The sequence below is a fragment of the Diachasmimorpha longicaudata genome, chromosome 1 (assembly GCF_034640455.1).
Source record: "Diachasmimorpha longicaudata isolate KC_UGA_2023 chromosome 1, iyDiaLong2, whole genome shotgun sequence".
Taxonomy (NCBI): Eukaryota; Metazoa; Arthropoda; class Insecta; order Hymenoptera; family Braconidae; genus Diachasmimorpha; species Diachasmimorpha longicaudata.
The window spans coordinates 13,696,691-13,720,401 of NC_087225.1; the positions used below are offsets into that span (position 1 = coordinate 13,696,691).

At 37.2% G+C, this 23,711-nt stretch overlaps 1 protein-coding gene across 1 annotated transcript in view; it reads left to right on the forward strand.

Moving 5' to 3' along the window:
- The window catches only part of LOC135162568 (low affinity immunoglobulin epsilon Fc receptor-like), a 40,031-nt gene that overhangs the window by 7,372 nt on the left and 8,948 nt on the right, over positions 1-23,711 (forward strand). Inside the window, exons 2-3 of the mRNA XM_064121194.1 lie at positions 8,504-8,594; positions 13,021-13,317. Coding sequence (XP_063977264.1) covers positions 8,504-8,594; positions 13,021-13,317 — 388 coding nt within the window. The remainder of the gene's footprint in view (positions 1-8,503; positions 8,595-13,020; positions 13,318-23,711) is intronic.

Sequence of the window (23,711 nt, forward strand, 5' to 3'; positions counted from 1 at the left end):
TTCAACATCAGTGTTTAACTAGCCAGGGTTGAACAGCTCATTCCCCCTATTTGCCAACCCCGGAGTTCTATCGGCTGTTTATTTATGTTTTCAGAATTTGCAGAATTTAAACCAGCGAGAGGTACCCAAAACTTTTTGTAGCAAACTACCCCGGGGTGGATTGACTTTGATCTTTTAAAGAGGAAAATTAATGCCTTTTGCATTTAATTTTCTGGGGTATCAGAACGTCAGTTGAGGTACCAGCATTTAGCGATTTATTTTCTCGCTGTGTTAATTAAAAATTCACTTGATGTCATTGGATATTTTCATTGGATATGTTTTTGCCAGGTAGTGGAGTAATTGCTTTTTGCAAGTACTCTCCGGTATTACTGAATAAATCCCCTCACGTGAAGCTTTGACATTTATTTCGATAAGATTCTTGTGGAATATTTATTTGCATTGGATTCAAAAATTGAGGGTCTTTCAAATTTATTTCTGTAAAAAAATTATAATGACAGCAAACGAATGATTTATTAGTTGATATCTGTTTATATTTCCGATCAAAATATAGAGAAGCATATAAAGATATTCCTTTAATTTGCTTTTTTACTCAATTTTTTAAAATCCCTACAATGAGAATATTTCTCTTCATATCGTGGCCAATGATATTCTAGAAGTAAAATCCTTTAAACGGCAGCCGGAAGAATAATTTTTTATTCATCATATCATCCCTTTTATATTGACATTACTTTCGTCCCACGATTAATTTTTCTTTCTACCGCTAAAATTTAAATATCTGCTCCAATAAAATAATACATTCACCTTTCAATGTTTATCACCTGGTAATTTATGACCTATGAATTTTAAATGAATACTCCATAAAGTCAGAATAATTTCTCCATAAAAAAGGATACAAATTAGGAAAAAAATGATTTTATATTAAAAAATCCCCTCTCTTTATCCATTTTTCAATTTTTTAACGAGTGAACTTTCTCAGTAAATTAACAAAAGGTTTTTTCATAAACAAATGTGCCCAAAAGTTCCATTGGAGCGAACACCATGTCCGAATAAAATTCCTGTATCAACATCTATTTAAATAAACCCACTAATTTTTCTGAATCAATTGCATTCATTAAAAAAAATATTGTTATTACTGGCGCAGGCGCTGGGATGTGGAGACTTCTTACTCTGGCCTGTTCGCCTGGTAGTCAAGAGCCATACGAATCACCCGGACTTTTCGCGTGCACGATAACGATGCACTAGAAATTTGCATCTAACGTTAGATCTGCAAAAGGTTCCGCCCCATCGTCTGTTGAATTTTCCCCCAGAGTTTAATTCGGCGGATCAAGCGACTATTGTTTAGTTGATGACTCCCTCAGTTACATGCCCTTAATTATTTCACCAACTAGAACAGAACACCCGCTGCGTATTATTTTCCACGACCCCCAGACTACTAAAACTTTACAGCTTTTCACTTGCATTAATTTTTTTCAGTAATAATGTACGCAAAATTAACAAAGGTTTTAACCAAGTTTTTCGAATTGAAATAATTCAATTGTTAAAATATATACTATCGGGTATATATTTTTTTACATAGATGCCTGTAGTGTATTTATTTTTTCGTGAGAAAAATTACAATTGATACATATATGTCTAACATATGTATGATATCTCTTATACATATACTGTATATAGCTTGTATAATGTAATATATTATATTTACATACGTTATATACATAATTTTTTGTACAACACTAAAGTATTTAAAATTTTCTAGACAAAAAAAAATAGAAATGACAATAAAATTGAAAAAAAATTTCTAAAATATCTATTTAACATAAATATATATATACAATATTTATATTTATATTTATGGTATTTTACTTGGCCTGTCGATATATAAATACCGATCTGGTAAATCATGCTATTGAATTTTTCAAAAGCTGATTTTCACCATTCGTCGCCGGTATTTTCCCATATTTCATGAGTGCGGGTCTATCAACCACTTTCATCGACTCTATTTGAAGACCCAGGGGGCGGGAATTGACGAGACACATCGTTGCAATGGTTGAATGTCATGGGGATGAAGGGGAAAACGAGGAAAAGTGAGACTGCAGTCGAAAAGAGGTGGGAGGTGTGGGCGTTGAGCCAGGTAGAAGGCTGCACCTCTGAGTGCCAGGGGAACAGCTCGCGGAGAAGGGCCACGTGAGTGCAGGTAATTGTACCTCTTGAGTCTCACATCGGCCGACAACAGTGAATCGTCATTATTCGTGCGATCGCGGAGGCGAGGAAGTGGTTAAACGTCTTTTCAGGGAAATCCCACGGTACTTGGGCGGTATGAGTTCAGCCGGGACTTGGGGAAATGAGAACTCATTCGCTATATTTATGGCGTGTCATATGAATTCTCAACGGGGTATTTGAATTCACTTTTGAAAGAGTAAATTTTTCGTGCGCTTTGGAAATACAGAAGTTTCAGGCTTTCATGACGAGACTCATTGGATTATCATATATTCCGCCTTAAAAAGCTCCAACTTATTATTAATTATATTACGTCGTGTACGATGTTAATTATCAAGAGTTAATCACAACTTATTTTCGTCTCTCATTTTCAACATCGGCTTCAACAATTTCAAAACAAATTTTCAAATGTCAACGAGACACTATAATCGCTCAAAAGAGTTGATTCACGTTTAACGATGAGGAAGAGATTTACAGAGATTTATTTCATTTCTGCGGGAAGACTATTGGAAATGATGTAATAGAGCTCCAAAGCCGCCGTCATATAGACAACAATTTCTTCAATAACTGGTAAAAAAATTAAATGTCATTGAATTTAAGAATTTTGATAGTTTAAAATATTCGTGATAATGTGACGAAACAAATTTGAAAATTATTGGAACCACGAATGGTTTGATTAATTGAAAATTTATCATAATTTGGCATTGATTATTCATTCGCTCATTACAAATTCAAAGTTGTTCAGTTTTTTTCAATTTTTTACCCAAAAAACAAACGTCTGAATCTCCCTCACATGTCGTAGATATTTTCAGATGTTAAAAAACCTCTAAATAAGTCGTTAATTGAAGACGAGCGAATAGCTAAAGATTTTAATTCACGTTTAAAATTCAGATATTTTTTTTATTTCACTCAGATGTTTTTTAGTCTTTGATAAATACTGAGAAATAGTGTGCGAAATTCAAACCTTCGTTTTTGGCGTACGGTAATGAACATTTGCCTGTGGAATATCGACTTACACTGTCCTTTTGGAGATAGTAATGACCTGCGTACACAGGTTTGGCACGCGCAAGAGTCTTTTCCCTACTATGCGAGGTGCGCAGAGCCGCTGGTTATTGGTATCGGCTTACCAGGGAATCAGAAACGATTGTGTAAGGTCTCATGACTTTCTATCTTCCCCCGCGTCCCCCATCTTATGCGCTCTTGATTCGAGAAGACACAATGCCCCACCACCTTCGACTTAATTTCGCTGTTCCCAATAAAAATCGTTGTGGAGAATTTTTTAGAAAAATTCAGGGTCGAAAAAAATTCACTAGATAGTCACTACAAAAATCAATAATAAAAATTGTCAAATTTTTATCTCACTGGTAAATTTTACTGGAATTTTTCGCAAATTATTCAGAGGATTGTGCAGTTTTTTTTGCGAGATGTGCGATGATGAAATCGAAAGAATTAATTTTGTTGATTAAAAATATTACTTTCACGCCCGGAGGATTTTTCCCTGAGTTTTTCCCCTATGTGAAGTGCAGGGCTCATTTAAAATGTCGAATGTATTGATCTAATTGTCAGTAAATTCCAACTTCATATTTGTTCAACGCGTGGCTCTCAGTATAATTTGAGAAACGGCGCAAAGTTGAGTACAAACAGAGGAATATTTGCCATAGCGACATGAAATGAATCAAAGTTGCACACGTAACTTTCGAATTAATGAATTTTCCATGATATTACGCTCTGCAGATGGAAATTCTGAAAAGCGTAAGGCGAACAAACAGCCCAGTCCCAGTAAAAAATAAAAATTACTCCACTGAACACCGATTTTTGGGACTTCACAGAAGACAAACGAAAAAAAAATTTCAGAAAGATCAATCACATTTAATTGCGACCGATTGAAAATCATTCATTCCACAGCAAAAACTAAATCATCCCCTCTCCTTGGGTCATGTTAACCAATGAAAATTCGAGTGACTCGTCAACGGATCACATGACAAACGAGCTTTTGATTTCGCAACGTTAAAATATACTGAGCCCCGTTGGAGGGATCTTTGGCGATGTACGGTGGGTTTGTCCAGGGCTCAGGTGAGTCCCTGGGACATCCAGGTATATCGATCACGGGTTTAATTAACGTTCCTGGGGGTTGTGAGGCATTTGCCTCCGAGACCACAGTCAGTTTCACCGCATCGCCCACCGTTGGTTCCCCACTGTCTTCATCGACACCCCTCCGGTCTTTAATTTTCCCCGTCGAATTGAACACGATGACGGCATACATTACCTTCCCCCCTCCCTCACCCCTCGCACATACCAACGGCACCTGAATATGCCACCCACCCACCGCGAAGGCCGTCCCAAAATATCCAACCCCCCAATGCGGAATCCATATTGCGTGCGACGCAGTGCGTAAAGTCGAGCGAAATTTCCTGCTGATGTGATATTGCATTCAGCCAAGATATCGGTGATTCAACAAGTGGTTAACTACCCTGACCCCATCCACGCTATTCTATTTGCTTCCAGCACATCCGGAGAAATAGCGCGTGTGAACTGAATGAACAAATCTTGATTTTTCCGGTAAAAATTTGGAATTTTTTCCTGAGTTTCCATAAATCAGGTATCCGAGGTATCAATAAATTTCATTCGAGTGGGCACGATAAAATGATCGATCTGTTTAACTCAAATAAACGATCGTTGCATGTTAATGAATACGTCTCCACTGCTAACACAATTATGAACAGAAAATAACGATAAAGCCAGCCCGGTCGTTCGTCTAAAAAACATTTCCGTTGTATTTGCATTTCAAACTTCATGAACCATTGACTAATTAAGCCGTCAATAATTTTCGAATGTTCTCCCTCCAGCGAGGCGCATCATTACGAATCAATAACTCATCAATTACCAGCCATTAACATTTTGCGAATTCCAATAATGAATGGATAACAAGCGGAATTAATCGTAATTACATTTGATGGCGTCCAATATTTTAACTTGTCAGGTACGTGGAACGTGAACAACTTATTTGACTTCTGATTTTGGCCACTACTTTTGAGTTTCTTTTGACTTTCTATAACATTTAGTTTTCTATGAAATTTCAATTCCACTACCACTGAGCATAACGTGAAATTAACACAGGGAACGAGCTTTAATCATCAACTGTGAGAGCTTCAGCCCCAAGTGGTCGTCAACTTGTCTAGAAATCTTCATCTCCAGGGCGAAAGGGTGACATGACAAGAGGGCGGGAGAGAGACAGTAGCAGAAAGGTCTCAAGGCTTAATTATCACTCGAGTGGTACGGACGAGAGGAGTGGAAACGACCGGGGGATTTGGCCACCGTGGTTGCCAGAAATTAGCTCTACAAATCTTTCTCTTCATCTTCATCAGCACAGTCCATCTTCCCAGTGTATATGTATAGTCTTCGGAAGAAATCTGAAGTCCCCCGTTCTTCCCAAAACCCACTATTTTTTCCTTCCAACAATCATATTCCCTGGGATATTCTTTTGCAAAAATTGAACAGATAAATTATTTATTTGAATGAAAATATTTTCATTGAAATGGCCTCACACATTAGTTAATTCCGTATAAAACAGTCGTTTCAATAAACCAAAAAATTTTAAACAAAATATTGCACTGATCTGACATCTGCAATTTATTCGTAACGGTTTTTTTCAAAATTTCCCATCTCGTCACGCATACTCTCAATTTAAAAATGATTCTCCCCTATTTTTTGTAAAAATATATCTTCGGGAAGTAGATGCTCCACTGATGGCACGGGATATAAAGGGGAAAGGATCAGCTAGTCGTCTGGCCGTGAAACGAGATTCTCCGTTGAATTCCACCTATATTTGCTGCGGCACATCGCACTGGATGAAAAACGGAAGTGTATAAAAATGAAAAGGGAAATATTTGGGGTAAACGCAGAGGGGTGAGTTTAAACATCAGCCGTCGGAAGACGCACGGATCATCCGGCACTCGAGACCTCCACCGAGTAATGTTGTTCAATGTGAAATAGCCGTCGAGGGGGTGGGGAAATAGGCACATTTACGATGCCCTCGGTGGGGATTTTTCTTCAAGTCAGGCGTGGGGGTGGGTCGAAGGCAGCGGATAAGCTCTCGTCTTGAGGAGGAAAAATATCGAGGTGGTGTGTCGGAAAAATGTCTATCTCCGTGAACCCTCGCACCCGGGGGTGGTCTTTGACGCGTCGGTGTATGTATTCAGAGAGTAGTAACTTATCCAGAACTCATGATTTTCCCGTTAAATAAATACGGATTGGGGGTTGAATGGAGGATATTCTGGCGAGTATCCACACCGATGGGAAAAATTGAATTTTCAATTGAACCGGCGGTTGAGGAAAAAAAGTCACCGAATTTCAAGTTTCTCGGAATATTGGACAAAATTCTCTCCTTCTTGCAAACCACCTAATCATCTCATGTATTATTTATGTATATTGGGAAATTATTCTCGTGAAGACACTCGTACACTATTAATTACCAACCAAGTGAACGATTAAAATTGTTCTTGGATAATTGTCACGTAAAATCAGAGGAAAAAGGCTGAGCAAACGGATGGATTTTCTACTTTCATACGTAATTCATTACAAATGAGAGAGGAATGCAATTCCCATGAATTTTTCATGCCCCTCGCTTAATTCACCCCTTTGTCACATTTCCCGGATGACTATTCATTGAATTACGCCAGTCTATGCTGTCCACAATTAATATTAAAGTCTTCCTATTTCGTAACGTGACAGAACTGAAGGTAACGTGAAGGCTATGAATAATATCCTTAGAGAAATGGAAATTTTGTTTATGAAAATGTAAATACACGATGACAATTCAAATTAGAAAACAAGCACCTGCTCGATGGGAAAAAAATTCCAGAAAATTTATACCACTTAAATCGCATTTGATAACACATTAATTAATTTTTTTTTCTGCGTTTTTATTCGCTCATTAGAGGGTTACAGCAAAAACAATTATCGCGAAAATCCAGAATTCCGCTGTAGGCGAATAAAATGAAACCAACAAAGAGAAGTCCTTTATGCACCCAACTGAAGGACCCAACATTGCTAGAATAGAAAATCGATGACCCCATTGATTTCCCCAATTCTATGGTGCGGCACGTATAGGTGGTCACGGTATTTACCGAGAGGCGCTCTCAAATACCAATTAGCTAGCAAATCGCCAAGTGCACTATGCACCCACTCGCATCATATTTTTCCCTCGAATTTCATTCAAACACTGATGAGAATGTAAAAGCCAGGGGAATGGAGTACTATCCACTATCAATTTGACAACCGTCACAGTATTCCATACCCTTTATTTACTGTGCGCCCTTTATGCACTCCAATATTTTTAGTTATAAACTGGAAATTAATGAATAATTAACCCCATTAATACTCACCACTTCATTAAGAAATTGATGAAAATTCCAAATGTCAAGTCCACGTGTTTTACCCCAACCAAGCAATTTCTGCAATTCTAAAATAAAGTCTTGCATCTAATTATTTCATTAATTACGTCAATTAGTTATGGCACGTAATTTCAAGGTGGGTAAATATTGAAAAATTGTAATTTCACAGGAAAACGAAATAATTTTGTATTTAAAATATTAAATTTCACTAAAAAATTGTCAACTATGTGGAGCTCGACTCGAATGTCATGTCCCCAGTGATGAGAATGCAAAAGCCAGTGGGAATTGCGTATTTTCCCCCATCAGTTTGACAAGCGTCACCATTTTTCATCCCCTCATTTTGTAATGCCTCCCTTATGCACTCCAACCGCTAATATTTTTATTTCTCCGCCAAAAGAGTGCCGGGTGACACTCCACCGTGTGATGAATATTATACGCGTGTGGATCGATGTCATTGACGAAGGGTGGACTGGTAGGGGGTGGCTGGGGGTGGGAGGGAGTCAGCCGATAATTCGTTCGGGGCTGAATGGCACGGTAATAACCGTCGAGATTTCTATTATATGCGGGATGAGGTTGGATGAAGCGAACAGAGGATAATCCTACCGGTGGGATTGTGGTGGCGAATTTGAGGGGACCAGTCCCCGGAAACGTGTCTTCACCCTTCCGTTGAATTGTTCACTCACAGTCTACGATGACCCCGTGAAATTCAAACTAGTCTGCATATCGATTATTTTCGGTGCTTTGGGGGTTCATTATACTCGAGGGCTTCTCATCGTTACGAAATTATTAATCTCGATCGGACAATCAGTTCGGTGCTATTCAATTCGGTTGATGAATATTGGAGGCTTATGGGGGAAATTGTATTGTTAATTAATTGTTACTTTTTTTTTCAGATGGACGTCAATATTGGGGGGATTTTTGCGCTGCTGTGCGTGATTTTTTTGACTGGAGATGTCGAGTCGCAGTTTAGGGATAAAAATATAAGTAAGTGGCCGATTATATTTTATTTTTATTTTTCTTATTCAATTAAACCTAAAAATAAATTATAAACAGACTGTTCTTTCCAATGAATCATTCGTTATCTTATAGGGTTCAATAATTTACTGATATAATCATTGTACCAGTGATTGCAGAATTTTAAAATTAATTCTCATATTCTCATGGCACTCGACATTGGAATTAGTTTTTTATATTTAATGAGGAAAAATCCTGCTGTCCAGCTTCAAAGTGATAACTGTGTCTCTATAATCCGACCTCGGGTGTCTGAGCTAGTGCAAATACCGAAGGGCTGGTTTGCGAGAGGAGCAGCTTCGAAAATCCACCACAAAATTGGAGGGATCAGACTGATATCTACTCACCCTAGATCTGATCACCTGTTCCGGTTTTCCCCTCACGATAGCCACGTTCCCTTGAGGTTCGGGCTTATTATTATTATGATAAAAATATCCATTGATTTTATCCCCCGCCCCGTAACTGAATACAAATTAATTGGACATGAAGTATTATTACAGATTAATTCAATTAATTCACATAATTCACAGAATATTCTATGAAAAATTATGATATCGCAATTGAAAATTTCCCATCCACTTCCGCAATTTTGACAAAATATTTCTCGCCGTGTATTTCTCTCCATGTGCCACTATAAATCATCTCTCCCCACAAACACCAACCAAATGAAGTTTCAATTTTGTAGTCAATCGATTTAATTTTAATGGAATTTAATCACTTGGAAAGGCGTACGATCGGAGTCATTTAGAAAATGTTGCACCGGTAGATCGTTGAAATCCACTGCGTTAAATCATTGTTGAGCATTAATTCGGATTCTCTTTCATTTGAATGTAATTTTATCAGCTCTCACGGATACCCCAGTGTTCGTTCATTTAGCTCTGACAGTTGACCTTAATAAACTCACCGAAGTCGATAAATCCAGGCGATCCGTAATATGTAATCCCCATAACTGAAAGCTGAAGTTGAAGTTTTTTCACTGATCTCGGGGACTGCTCAGTCGATGTAACGATGTAATATCGCTCGATCTATTTTCTTCATTTATTATTCGGTGACTAATGACAGTAATACGTGTCATGGAAAAAAAACGTCATTCTATTTACACAGCAGGCATAAATTTCGTGATGCTGTATTCATTTTACTGTAATCACTGGTGCATCCATGCGACACGGTACACGAAACTTGCGTAGTAAATCTCATCCATCGAGCCCACGCGCCTCTACACACAGTATCATGCGTTTTCCCGTATCTCCACCCCCTGACTCACCCCCTCACACCAACCCGCAGCTACAACAATCTCACATTAACGGGTAATCCCAGTTAAATTAACGAATGACGCTCGTCGTGCATCGGAAATACATTATCCATTTTTTTTTCCAGAATTATATTCATCTGTTTCCATTATCAGTGGTGTACTACATCTGCGGCTTTAAATCGTATATTTGGATTGTTCATTTATTGTTATCAATTCAATTATCTCGGGGCTTACGATATTTTCAACTCAGAAAATCCAGGCATTTGAAAATTAAAACATCACGAGGGTACAAACATGGAAAATTCCCCATTTACTATTAATTGTTTAATTGTACTAATGGGAAAGATGCATGCTTAAAGATATTTGAATAACGACCGATTATTTTTCAATGATTTTATATTTTTTTCGCCAATAAAAAAATTTGTTTCATGTCAATTATGAACGGAATGAGAGTTAAATGTAATTTTGAGTGAGAAAAATTATTCTTGCGGATGAAAATGATTGCGTTTCCTGAAGATAATGCAACGATGCACCCGTAAGAAACTTAAAGATGATCGCTATTTCAACTGAGATAACAGAAGGTTGAAAGGAAGCATTAGCATACAATGAGCAGAAGCACTTTCCAAAGAGTGATTGAAACACGAGATGAGTCTTCTAATACTTTCCTTCGTTCATCAGAAAATCTAGGAAAATTTTCTAATACGGCGCTTCTTCACAAATCCGATGAAAATTTAATCTCACGACCCCCCGTGTAATTAACCGGCGCGATAAAAGTTCATAACCATGGCAAACTTTCGGAAACTTTGCCACCCATCCTCAGGAATTCTCTTCTCGCTTTTTTTTTTAATACTTCCCGCATATTAAACTAATATGAATATACGTCGCATTTTAAAGGATAGAATCTGAAGTAAAATCAACCGAAAATTCGTGTTCGCAAATGTTTGTGGTGTGGCTTCGACTCAATCTGTATTCCCATATTATTTAAAACACTTAATCTTTAAATGGAAAAATTATTCATTATCTATTTATGTCATTTAATGCAATTGTAAATGACTTTAAAATTCGGAGCTTCAAATAATAATGGAAAACGACAGAAAAGTATGAAAATAATTCTAGAATTAATTCTACGTCACCATTTTTTCACAGTAAATTAGATAACATATGGAATAATGAATAATTTTTGCAAATTCCAAATTTATTTTCCTCGATTTCACTCGATGAATCACCAGCAGTCTATTGACACAATTTTAAAAAGAAAACGGCACGGACTGATGAAGGTTTCTTTATTCCTCATGCATCTATCAGTCGTGATACAATAGATGGAGACTTGAACCCCCTCATGTATGTCCGGATGTGCGCCAACGAAATCGCATAATCGCCTGCCGCATAATTTCCCAAATTCGTCGCGCTTCAAAGGATCCTCCACCCGAATTTTTGTCACCACCGTTCCACCACGTCCATTCTGGCTCCTTCCATATTTTTTTATTTCTCCGTACGCTTTGTGGGGAAACCCTTTGATGCACAAAATTGTCAGTGATATAAATTCATTGCTTTGTATCCCCGTCCGCTTTCAAAGTTGCTCATTAATTATTTTCATTAATTTGGAGACGGATATCTGTAATTGCAATAAATGTCTCATTAAAATTTTGGTTTTTATTTCACGATATTCCCGTGACTTTCAGCCACCATTTTCAAAATTTTTAATTACATTGTAGATAAAGTAAAATGTTGAGAAATTTTTTATTGAAAATCAGTAGAAACAGACGAGGGGTCACAGACCCAGTGGCAAATTCTCACGTAACTGGACAGAAATTTCGTTTAAATAAATTAAAATAATAGGTAATTTTTGTGTTACTATCTAATGTTGTTATCGTCATTGTATACATATGTGTCTAACACTCATATCGGCCCATCTCCGTGAATTTCCCCAGCTCGAATTCATCCCGTGAAATAATGCATCCTCTCGTGTTCGCCGGTTTCGACACGTTCGAGGAGTGAATTTGCGGCGATTGCGTTAGACGCCGAGGATCGTTGGAGAGCTGTTAACGTCGCAGTATACGTATACGTCAACGTCGATGATTGTTAACCGACACGACGTAGACTGCACTGTTTACAGGCGTGCTTGACGCTCCCCGGAGTCGTCTATCTAATCAATTCGATGAATATGAATCGACAAGAGCAGGTGAAACGAGGAAGAGCCGGATTTTTTAGTGCAATCTCAACGTACCAATGTGAACCGGCGTAAACACGTATCTCTCAACCACCAGGAACATCATTTATCACCATATTTGAATCGAAGAATGCATGGAAACTCTCGATATGTGGAATCAAGTTGCAATCGAAGTGGTGAATTTGAAAGTTTCGGAGTGAGATGGTGTGGGATTGGAGGTAGATCTTTTCCATCCGCAATGTGTTTGTACGTATGTTGGAATACCACTGGGGATTCCAATGCAACTTGATTTTCAACATCACACGACCCACAAGGCTACGAGGCGTTGGCATACATCGAGCTCGCCTATGTCTCTTGCCATGTGCTGGATATTTACTAGAGAAACAAGTTGGAAAACTCGTGTAGTCTCACTATTTTCGTCGGCATTTCTCCGCATCTTATATCTCCTCTCCTTATGGAATGGTTGGACAATTTTTTCGGCTGATTCAAGAATTTTCCTCGCGCTGACTATTTTATTTCCCACATATTCGGTTCGAGAAAAAATACATCGATCGCGATGCCGATTTTTTCTGGGATTTTACATGAAATCAGACGACCTTTAAATTTTATAAAAACTTTTGCTTTCATGGTATGAGGGATTGAGGGTGACTGATTGGAAATTCAATTGGAAGACCTCACGGTAGAAGATAGTGTGGAAAGACGGAATTCATGTGTCCATATCCTGTGACAATGTTTTCTTCATTGTTTACATGGTTCGAGAACAGTGTACATCATGTCCACATATCAATTCATTGATTCAATGCGCACTTCATATTTTTGAATAGAAAAAATTCCATTTCACTGAAAAATTAAAAAAGTCACTTAGTCTTGATTTTGACGCGCGTGATGGACATATTGTTAATATCGAAATTACAAGCGATGAGAAAATATTCGTCAGTTTGGCACAAGAATTACCCGTCAATCTTCTCATCTTCTAGGCATAAATCAAGAGGCAGATGCAGTTCAGACGCTGTTAGCTAGGTACCTAAGACGTCGTCTGCAGGCTACTCAACTGTCAACGCCTCCACCGCCCTCCGTCCTGTTCTCGTCAAATCAGCATCGGGCTAATGTTCGTCAAGCAACAAGACGACAGAACGATTTACCGTCAACTTTAGATGAGACTGAAGCGAGAAATAAGAAAGAGTTTCAGAGGGAAGAGTTTGATGATGAGGCTGATGATCTTCAAGGGATCGAGGACAGCGATAGGGGAAGAACAAGGATTGATTTGCTTGCCGGTAAATTAAGATTTTTTTCCCCCCTCCAGAGATATGTGTCGAAATTTAACGAAAATTTCTGACATTTTTCCAGTTATTCCAAATATATTTTTGTTCTGATTAGTTATCTTGAGGGAATGTCTACAGTACAGGAGATGGAGATCTCATTCATGCCTGATAAATTCACTGTAGCAAATTGTTTATTCCTTTAACAACATTATGAGAAAAAATTCGGAAAGTCGTACGTCAAATTTATCAAATAAATTGTTCATTAAGTTCAAAAATGTCTAAACGATGTTTCATTTTTAATCGATGACTTTTTATTTGAACAGGGAGAGAATTATTTGAATTACTTAGAATTATTTATTTATGTAGAAGAGTGAGAACGAAAAGATAGCAAAGTTTATTTTGAATAAAAGTTATATGGTAAATAAAAAACTGCTCCGGGTGAGTAATTGTTCGTCAAAAAAGTTAGGGGCGTACAGTAATTAATGAATAAAATTGTGGGGATTAAAGTGACGAGATTAGAGCGATCCCTCGATCTCACTTCCATCTCCTGCTTTTATTCCTCGGGGATTAAGCCCTTCGCTGTTGTAAATATGAACGGTCCAGGTGATAAAACGAAGAGGATGACAAACAACATTTTAATCAAAGTTTCGGATGATTTACCACATATCGATTTGGGGATTCCAGAATATTCTCTCTGAGCATTTTTCAAACTCCATTTTTTAGGTCTTTTTTCAATGTCCCCTCGGTTTTTTTATCGATCGAAAATAGCCTGTTAGCGATCGAGCTTTCGAATATCCGGCGAAACTTTGCCTCAACGCGTTATCGTAAATCCCCCGTTGCGGATACGTGATATCAGACTTGAACTTTTAATCGAGCTTTTGCGGATGGTCAATGATATTGCAAAACGTAAATGGAGTATACACTTTTGGAATTGGAAAACGCATTCTCGATAACAATTGTCTATTTTTTTGAATTGAAATCACACCGGAATGGCGTTTATAGCGATCGGAATAACAGAAAAAAAATGAGGGCAGGTGATTGGTGTTCTGAATTCGTTATGCAATTTGGCATGCAAAAATACTGCTGATGGGACAATACTCCGAGGACTAGGTGACATCGTTGAAAAATTGGTTGAACGACCGGAGAAAAAATAGGCGATTTTTTCGTCGGTGAAAATCGGTGACAGATTGCTGTCAAAAATTGTTAAAATTCGGGTGAAATTCGCCAGAAAATTATGGGAGATTTTCTTCATGTTATGATTCTTCTATTGTTCCCACCATTTTTATTTAAAATTTAGAATTTTGTTGAGAAAAACGAAGCATTTGCAGATTGGGGAAAAAACTATTAATTGTCAGTGCAATAAATTTTAATAGTACTTTACTAGAAATAACAATTCAACTGCTTGCAAAATTTGATTAGTTTACTCAGTATTCAACCGGTGCATTTACTGAAAAAAATTATATTCCAGGAATTGTTATCCACAATGATCGAAAAAACTCAAACAACAAATTTTGCTTATTTTCCATTTTTTATAAACAATTTCATTTTTAGTACTGCCTTCCCCCTCACTATTTCCTCAATTTTTTCCTCCTTGAAGTCAGCATTCTGTACAACTTGGTACACTGGGCTTAAAAAAAAATATTTGGAATAGCGAGACCAAAAGTTTGGTAAAGATTTGTCTTAGAGGATAGTCAAGTTGCTGCACGAGTTCAAACAGGACTCTCACGAAGTTCGATAGAGCAAATATTTTCCCGACAAACGAGACCTTTGAATAAACTTCGGGTACTACCCACTTACTCGAAGCAAGTTCAACAATTACTATTTTCCCTCGAACGTGTTCTTCTCTCTTTATACCCCAACCGACGGTCTGACGATTAATACCTTACGTGCAAGGATGGTTGACTCCAGAACGAAAAAGATTTTTCTCCAGTGAATTCCCCATTGCAAAACCTCTACAAACTACCCCCAAATATTCATAACAAATCGCAGCTTAAAAATTTCATGATTTTGTCGCTCCTAAATCGCCCTCAGTCACCCCCCAACTCTTCCTGAACTTCTTTTTACCACCACATATTCTGGGCCCCAATTTGGGCAATCACAAAATGCAAAATACCATCCCCTAACCATCTGACCCAGCCCCTCAGCATAGCCAACCCCACCTTCTGCAAACTATTGAGACTAGTGCCCTGGACTTAATTACACTTCTTGTACAAATACAGAACTGTTGTAGAAGGGGATATATGCATCATGCTCAGTGCACCAACGTGACTGTTGTCGAGCCCTTGGAAGGCCTGGAGAGACGACAATTTGACCTGACGTCTGCCACTGGCTTGCCAATATCTCCACTTCCTGAGCTCTCGTTATGCACGAGGATGCTGTATCACGTGAGAAACCTCAAATACCAACGAGTCATTCGCTATCATGCACTTTGCGAAGTAAATTAACCCCCGCGCTGGCGCACATGTCCCACCCAACATATCCATCCCCCTCGTCCTCTTCATTCCGGAGAATCCTGAGGGTGGGAGGGGATGAGAAGTAATTAATTCCGATATTATCCTGACGGGACAATTAAAATTAGTCGGCCCGTTATCATGCGGGACGTGGATTAATTGTTACTGCCCTCGACCTCCGCAGACCCACCCCCTCCACCACCTCACCCTGCCACCCCCATCTCTTTTGCCATTCGCAAAATCTCGTGTTATTTTAATATGATACTGTCCGGTATGTACATCGTCCGGGGACACGCGGTTCTACCGAGTTTTCTCAATCATTTGCCGGACGAATTAATTTCGGTGACAATTTCCGAGGGCTGGGTAATGAGTCGTAATTCTCCGGTGAATTCGGCAAATTATTCTGGTTGATGGTTAATGATTTTGGAAAGGGGATATTGATTTTAATTGGGTTCCGGTAATTTTTGATGTTTCGTTGTGAGTTAATGGATTTATTAGAGATGGGGATCATGCGATAATAATCGAGTTTTAATAATGAAACTCGTATTCATCATAATTTGAGAATTAACGCCTCAAAATTGGATTTAAAAAATTAATGAGTGGTAATTACAAAGTGATTGAATGATTGATTTTAAAAAATCTGGTTTATAAAGTTGTAATTGCGAGTGCATTATAAATCTTTGAAAAGTGATGGCATTCGGTTTCAAATATGAAATTCAAATTCCTGAGTTTATTCAATTATTACACAACCAATTAATTAAATCGACAATTACAAAGGGCACTCGACAGAGGTATTCATTTTAATTATTATGTTTGTTGAAATTCATTCCTTGATTGTCTCTCAATTATGAAAATCGTTTCTTTATTCATTTGTCGCATATTGCAGGGGATGAATTACAATGAATGGATTCGTTAATTGAATATGATTTTTAACGGGTTATTTTCCTTCAAAAAAATGTTGGCAATCAAATAATTGGAACAATTATCTGCTATAATATTATTCATAATTGATAAGTGAAGATTTCTGAGAAAAAAGCAGATAAAAAAAACTTTAACCAAATTTTCTTTAAAAAATCCCAAAGATTCTCCATAACTTCACACATCAGGTGGTAATTAATCCACATCAATACCAATTTCCCTCGATCTAAATGATGAATTCAGTCACTAAAACGTTAGAACTTGACTCGTTCAAACTGTATTAATATCCCAAGAGACAATAGCGAAGGCCTGAATAGTTTTCTGAGCATCGCTGATTCTCCATTCGTGAGATTTCAGTTATTAATTGGAAGGAAACTGCATGGAATTGATAAGCTCGAGCGTATGCATGAATATTAAACTCAAATGGCTCCCGACGTATTTATTATTCTTCGATGGAAGCGTTTCACGATAGACCACTTAAACACCCCATTACTCCTCCGTCTTAAAAATAAAAAATGAACCAAACACAAATAGTGCTCTTATTCACTGCATAAATAGCGCTAGGGACCTCCCCATATTTTGTGGTTTTTTACAGGTGCTAACATTTGCATTAAATACGCGAACCGAAATATTCGGGGAAAAATTGAAAAATCCCCTGTTGTAAAACAAGCGAGTGAAACAGTTTAACGAAGCGAATAAACATTTTCACGATTACAACGTGTATCATCGTGTGGGGGAGACTTCCGTCTATGTGGAATTTTCATCGGTACGCATGTTTAGCTATTGCCCTGAGGGCTCCAACACCATACACACACACACACACACACACATGCACATGCACGTGTATAGCAGCAGCTTTATGTTTGATGCAATTAGATAGTTAACTTTATATGCAACGCTTTCGGAAGGTATTATGTGATATAAATTCTGTGATGTGGATGCTGTTTGTGGAGGGAACGTTAAAATCAATTGATAATCGTTTTTATTCATACATTATAGTTTATATTCCCCATGTCACGAGTGAAGTGCGGTATATGAGGTTTGATACCGTGTGTACATATATTTTTATGACATTGGGTGCTGCATGTCTGATTAACATCGATTATCAACTGCAGAGGGGCCTCACCCCCATTCAGGTTGTTCATTGAACTCGAAGGGGGCTTGACCCCCCCCCCCCCCGCCGGACTGTACTTTACTGGTGAACGAGAGAGGGCCCAGTATTTTTTCTCCCGAGAATAACAATTTTATAAGTATTATTACGAAAAATTTATGAGCTGATAAATTTACTTGAATGCAGTGATGAGTAATCCAGTGATCTCGAATCCATAATTACAATGATTCCAATTTCAATTTTTCATTTTAATCCCATTAATCTTCATTTATGTTTCAAAAACGGTTTCTCATGCGAATAGAAGTTCTATTACGAGCTTTATGGATTAAATACCCTATTACATCCCCTAACAGAGCAATCCAATTAAAATTTAATGAACATCTATTATTGATAGCGCATTATCATTTTGCTTCTATTCACAGTTAATTATAATCTCCCCCCTTCTCGAAAATGCGCTGCACACGCTGTAATTTTAACCGACAGCTTTAAAAAAGTTTTTCGATGAAAACATTCGGACAGCTCATAAATCTATTGACGTCAAGATCGTCTCTTCAATTTCACAGGAGCTCGTTCATCTTGCATCGACTTCGCGATCCTCCTTTTGTCCCTGATATTTTTTTTTTTCACTTGCCTCGGAGATTGCCCAGTCTCGATTTAGCGATATATCAAAACTTGTTGTGTTTTATCAACCTCGGGCTAGAAATTGGTAAGTCTGGCTGTAGAAGCTATAAAAAGTTCAAGGTTCGTCGTCTCGCGATTACGTCCATCATTTGGACACACGGAATAGGTTGGTGACTTTCGTATCACCTCGAGAGGAATTTCGTAAATTCAAATGAGGAATCCACTGACGAAGACGTCCTCGTTACCTCCAAATTATACCCTATTCCGTGCTTCTTGATGGTTCATCACTCATTTTGGGAGCTCAGGGGCTACATTTCGTAAATGATAATTCAGGATGTTGCGAGAGAGCATTTCATTTGAAGAGGTTCACGTACCTGGATCATTATTTTTCGTGAAATGTGTCTTTAACATGTCAAGATAAACGTCTGAATTTTCATTCGTGTCCCATTGTTGAAAATTGTGAAATAATTATGTTTTATAATAATTAATAAACATTCAATTCAAAAGTTTTTTCAGTGATTTCTTCACTGTCATAAAAGGAGTGTACAAAATACTTTTATACTCCACAAAATTAATTGGCCACGTGAATAAATCATCAATTTCAATGGATAACCACTTACGATGTTACACCATTAGAATTCAGAGGTTTTTAGAACCAGAGATTCGAAATAAAAATTGAAAACAAGTATCTGAACCTTGATATCCATTATTTCGTCATTCAGACGTGTTTAATTTTGCGGCGAGAAAAAAAATCAAGCAATTTTTCTACCTGAATAGACCCTCAATTTTAACACTCCAATATTTAGTCTCATGTCCTCTTACATCATCTCAATTCAGTGGCTCAAGATAAGTTAAAAATATAAAATTATCTCAATCCGTTACCGGTTGAGAAAATATTGTTCAACTTAAATTGATCCAAATTGTCATTTTAATATCCTTTAATTATTGGTTAAATTAGTTAATTATCCATTTAACAAAATTAAAACACTTCCATTAAATTACATCGAGGAGTTTCTAAATGTCTGAAATGAATGAAAAATATGTAATAAAAAAAATAATAATTGATTCGACTGCATCATTTCTCCAGTAATGATAGACACACACCGAAAACATAATTTCCGTTATTTCGACATGAGGATTAATCAATTAATCTCGAGTCCTACCCAATCGCCCGTGGAATTCGGTTTATATACAGGTCAGCTGACCTAGATCAATCTAGAGGTACCACAATCCAGACACCGAGTGAAAATGTGGTATACTGCGTTGTCATGGAGAAGAAAAATACAAGTGGACTACATCATTATTACTACCCACATATAATTAACCTATCACTTGGGGTCTGTAATTCCACTAAATGAGGCATTACAATCACAAATAAATTGACTGAACTCCAGAAATTATTATGAAAATGAATAATTGTCTTGAATGTCACGTAAATAATACTTCCAAATAAAAAATACTCATTTCTAGGAAAAACAGCTCAATAAAATTAATATTTTTCCACCGTAGCTTCCAATATATTCAACAATGTGATTAATTCCATGCATTCTCTTCGAGTTAACTATATGACTGTTGAAATGACGGATCAACAAATACGTCGATGAAAATTTATCCGATGTTATAACACAAACAAGTTACCAATCCATAAATCTCAAGCGCACGTGTTCACATAGAAATATCAAATGTCAACGGGTGCATTCTGTAACTCAGAATCCTCCCATTTTTCCAACACCGTCATCTCGGAATCCGGGATGTGTATAATTAATTTAATGCATAAATATGGATTCTCGTGAACCATGTCATCTCGTTTTTATGCCGCGAGAATTTTCATTCCAATCGGAGTGCATCGGAGCGAATAAATTCGAGAAGAGAGCAGTGAGATATATTTTTTTCTTTTATAACGTCTCTCCATGGAAACTAGTACTCTGTAGTGAATATACCTGCCTCATGTGTCGAAAGTCGAGTGGATTTATCGCATTGTGACAATATGATTTCTTCCACTTCATGTTTTACACTTTTATCTCATTCACTGTTGCAGAACTTAAAAATATTTTCTTATTCAACTTGAAACTCGCGGGTGTGGGACAGCGGAATGGTGGGTGGAGGGGGAATAGTTTATTTCGATGAAAAAAAATGATGCGGTTTTATCGGCTCGCCTGCATTTTGAAACACCCAGAACCTGTTTTTCATGGTTTGATACAAGAATTCGGCATTTGCATAACATTCTTTCGTTAGTTTTTATAGAAAATATTAGATTCTCGAGTATTTTAATGAAGTGAAAAATTCAAGGTAAATAAACATGTGCGTACTCATCACAATATATTTTTAAATATTGAAAACGAAATTGAGAACGTAGATTTACGAAAAATCCGGCCCTTTTGGCTACTGATGTGCAATTTTGAAATGTTGACAACCACAACATCGCAAATTGATAGTAGAGTTTGGGTTTTACAACACATATGTCCTGGAAATGTTTTATATTCTCTATTGGAAAATTATGAAGCGTCTCAACTGGATTTTCAACTCGAAATTGCAATAAAAATTCTCTTGAAACGCTGCACTTCTGACAGCCAACAACCGTTTATAAACCACCCAAAACCCGTTTCTTATATATCAATACAAGAATTCGGAATTTGCATAAAATCCTTTCATTATTTTTCAGGCCATAAAAAATCCTCAATTTTAAGGTTTCATTCCAAATATGCAAAAAGAATTTATCCGGGTATGTAAACAGATTTTTTTCAACTGCCCACAATCTCCTAAAATGTTTGAACATTTGTAAGAAAAATCCCTGAAGTCCCTTGCCAATAAAATTTTGAACTCGAAATTCCAGGATAATCCAGTTATCAACTAATAACCATTTATAAAATATCCGAAACCTGTTTATTATATATTAATACAAGGACTAACGATTGGCATGAAATCCTTTCCTTATGCTCCATAAAAACCTTCAATTTCAATAGTCGCAGTGCAGATTTCATTCGAAGAAATTTCCCGGTGAAATTTTTCCCCTGTCCCAACAAATCTCCCAAAAGAAAAACCAAAACTTTTCCAACAATATTTTTCTCAACAGGCAAATGACCAAATATCCCATTTGAACACTCGCTTTAAATTTTGGCAGGAAAATATTTCATTGACCGAATTAATTTTTTTTCGGAATTTTCTTTCTAAATTATCAGAAAAAAAATTCGCGAAACACCTCAATATCCGAAACAATGGAATTGAGGGGAAATATTACGGTCCATCCTGCATCGGTGTCGTGGGATCATGGGGCAACTGGTGTTTGAAGGTCGTCCAGTACGAAATACTCGATTGAAAAGCGAATGAAGTGGCCAGCCGGTACTCAGTCGAACGTCGCCTTTACCATAGAAGGTTGTGTACGTGGAACCCACCACCTTGTCTCAAGGTGGACGCGTGTGTATCTCATTTATTTCGCTCTTCCTCAAATCCTCCCTCACCCAAATACCGGATGATCAGTTAAGAATGCTCCACGGGAATGTCCATTCGTCACAAGTGATAGCAATCAAAAGTGATCCATAACCGCAAGTTTCCACCGATTTGTCAAAATTTTTCAACATTGAAGATGAGAACAGGAATATGTTTTCTCATTGTTATGGAATTGGTGCTATCAACTGTATCGATACCGGGTCGTCTCAATGGTATGTTGTCATTTACTATAAAAATTGTGGAATTTAATTTTTTGAATTTCCCAGCGCATAGTTAATAAAATAATCTAGTGAAGAAAAATTGTGACAATTAGGTGTTATCAAGATTTAATGTTTTGTTGTTCCTAAATAATTTCCATTATTAAAATATTCGGAAACCTTATTTTTGCAGACATATGCTAGAATCAATTTGAATAAATCTGCATAAATTTAAATGGCTTTAATACGTTTAGATTGTTTATAAAATCGCATGTAACAACGTTCAGAAGTTTTTAAATTATAATTCCCGAAAAATGGACTTTCCAATTTTCTCGACATTTGAAAACTATTTTGTAACAAATTGAATGATAAAATAATTGTAAAATCCAGATGAAAGCTCTGACATTTGACAACAGAACTAAAACAAAAACATTTCCCTCATGGCGAAGAAATAGTGAAAGTATATCTGTAATTACGGATTCCTTCATCCGGATATTTTCCCTCGATGAATTAATCTTTCATATAATTAAAATATTAAATTTGCAATCGAGGTGAATTTTCTGCAGAAACCATCGCACGAAGCACGTTCTGTTGCCATAATTTCCCCTGTTTAGCATGAATCATTGCACTTGCAACGAGGGCTCAACAATTTATTCTCCCCCGTAAACCCCAATGTCACTGAATCATAACTAACTTTAAGTAGTGATTAAAGATTGAAAAGCGCTTTAATGTATTCGCTGCTGGAATAGCTGTGTTGCTGCAATATTCTACGATCAGTGGCAATTTAACAACACAGGACACGTGGCCACTCATGTGTGCGGTTGTTTGCATTGTTATAAATCTCCATCTATATTATTTCACAGCTCTCCGACCAGAGATTCTCTCCAGTCTATCATTCGCCAGGACCTTTCAATTCGCAATAGAAAGGCATTCGCGTACTCTGAAGGACTCCGTAAATTTTTAGCACGATTATATGCCAATGCAATTAACAGACATTTCGCCGTCGATTTTTGCAGTTAAAAATTAACGCCTGGATTTTAATTTTAATTTTTGAAAATTTTTCCCCCGACACTTTCTCACTTTGTGATGATTTCGTCACAGGATGAAACAATCACTGCTTTAAATGAAGTAATTTTGAACATTCCGGATCGTTTTCTCGTGACCCCAATGCCCCACTAGACTTTCTCCAGGTGAAATAGACCACATTCACTACGTACTCATTAGAATTTCTTTTCCAACGAGAATACGAAGACATTTTAATTACTCATCTTTTCACGTCGATATCCGATGACGGATCAATTAAGCTCTTTCTACCGAGTCATTGGGAGGGGATGCGATGAGTTCCTTTGTCGTTGCACGTCGCGAAACTCTCAAAACCCGGCCACTCACGTCTTCATTCGCCTACTCAGTTAACCAGATCCAAGACTTTCTTTTGTAGCTTCAATGGAAAAAGCCACTCATTTTTTTCATCACTCAGTGGTTTTTTTTTCGCATTTTTTTTTTGCAATTTTCGCGATAAATTTCAGCGATTAATTATTAAAATTTATTGAGGATTCCTGGTGATGATTTGGGAGAAAATCCTGTTCCATTTTCATTACATTTTTGTGTTTTTAATAGCTTCAATCAAAGCGCACTCAAAAAACCCGTAAAAATTTTATTTCA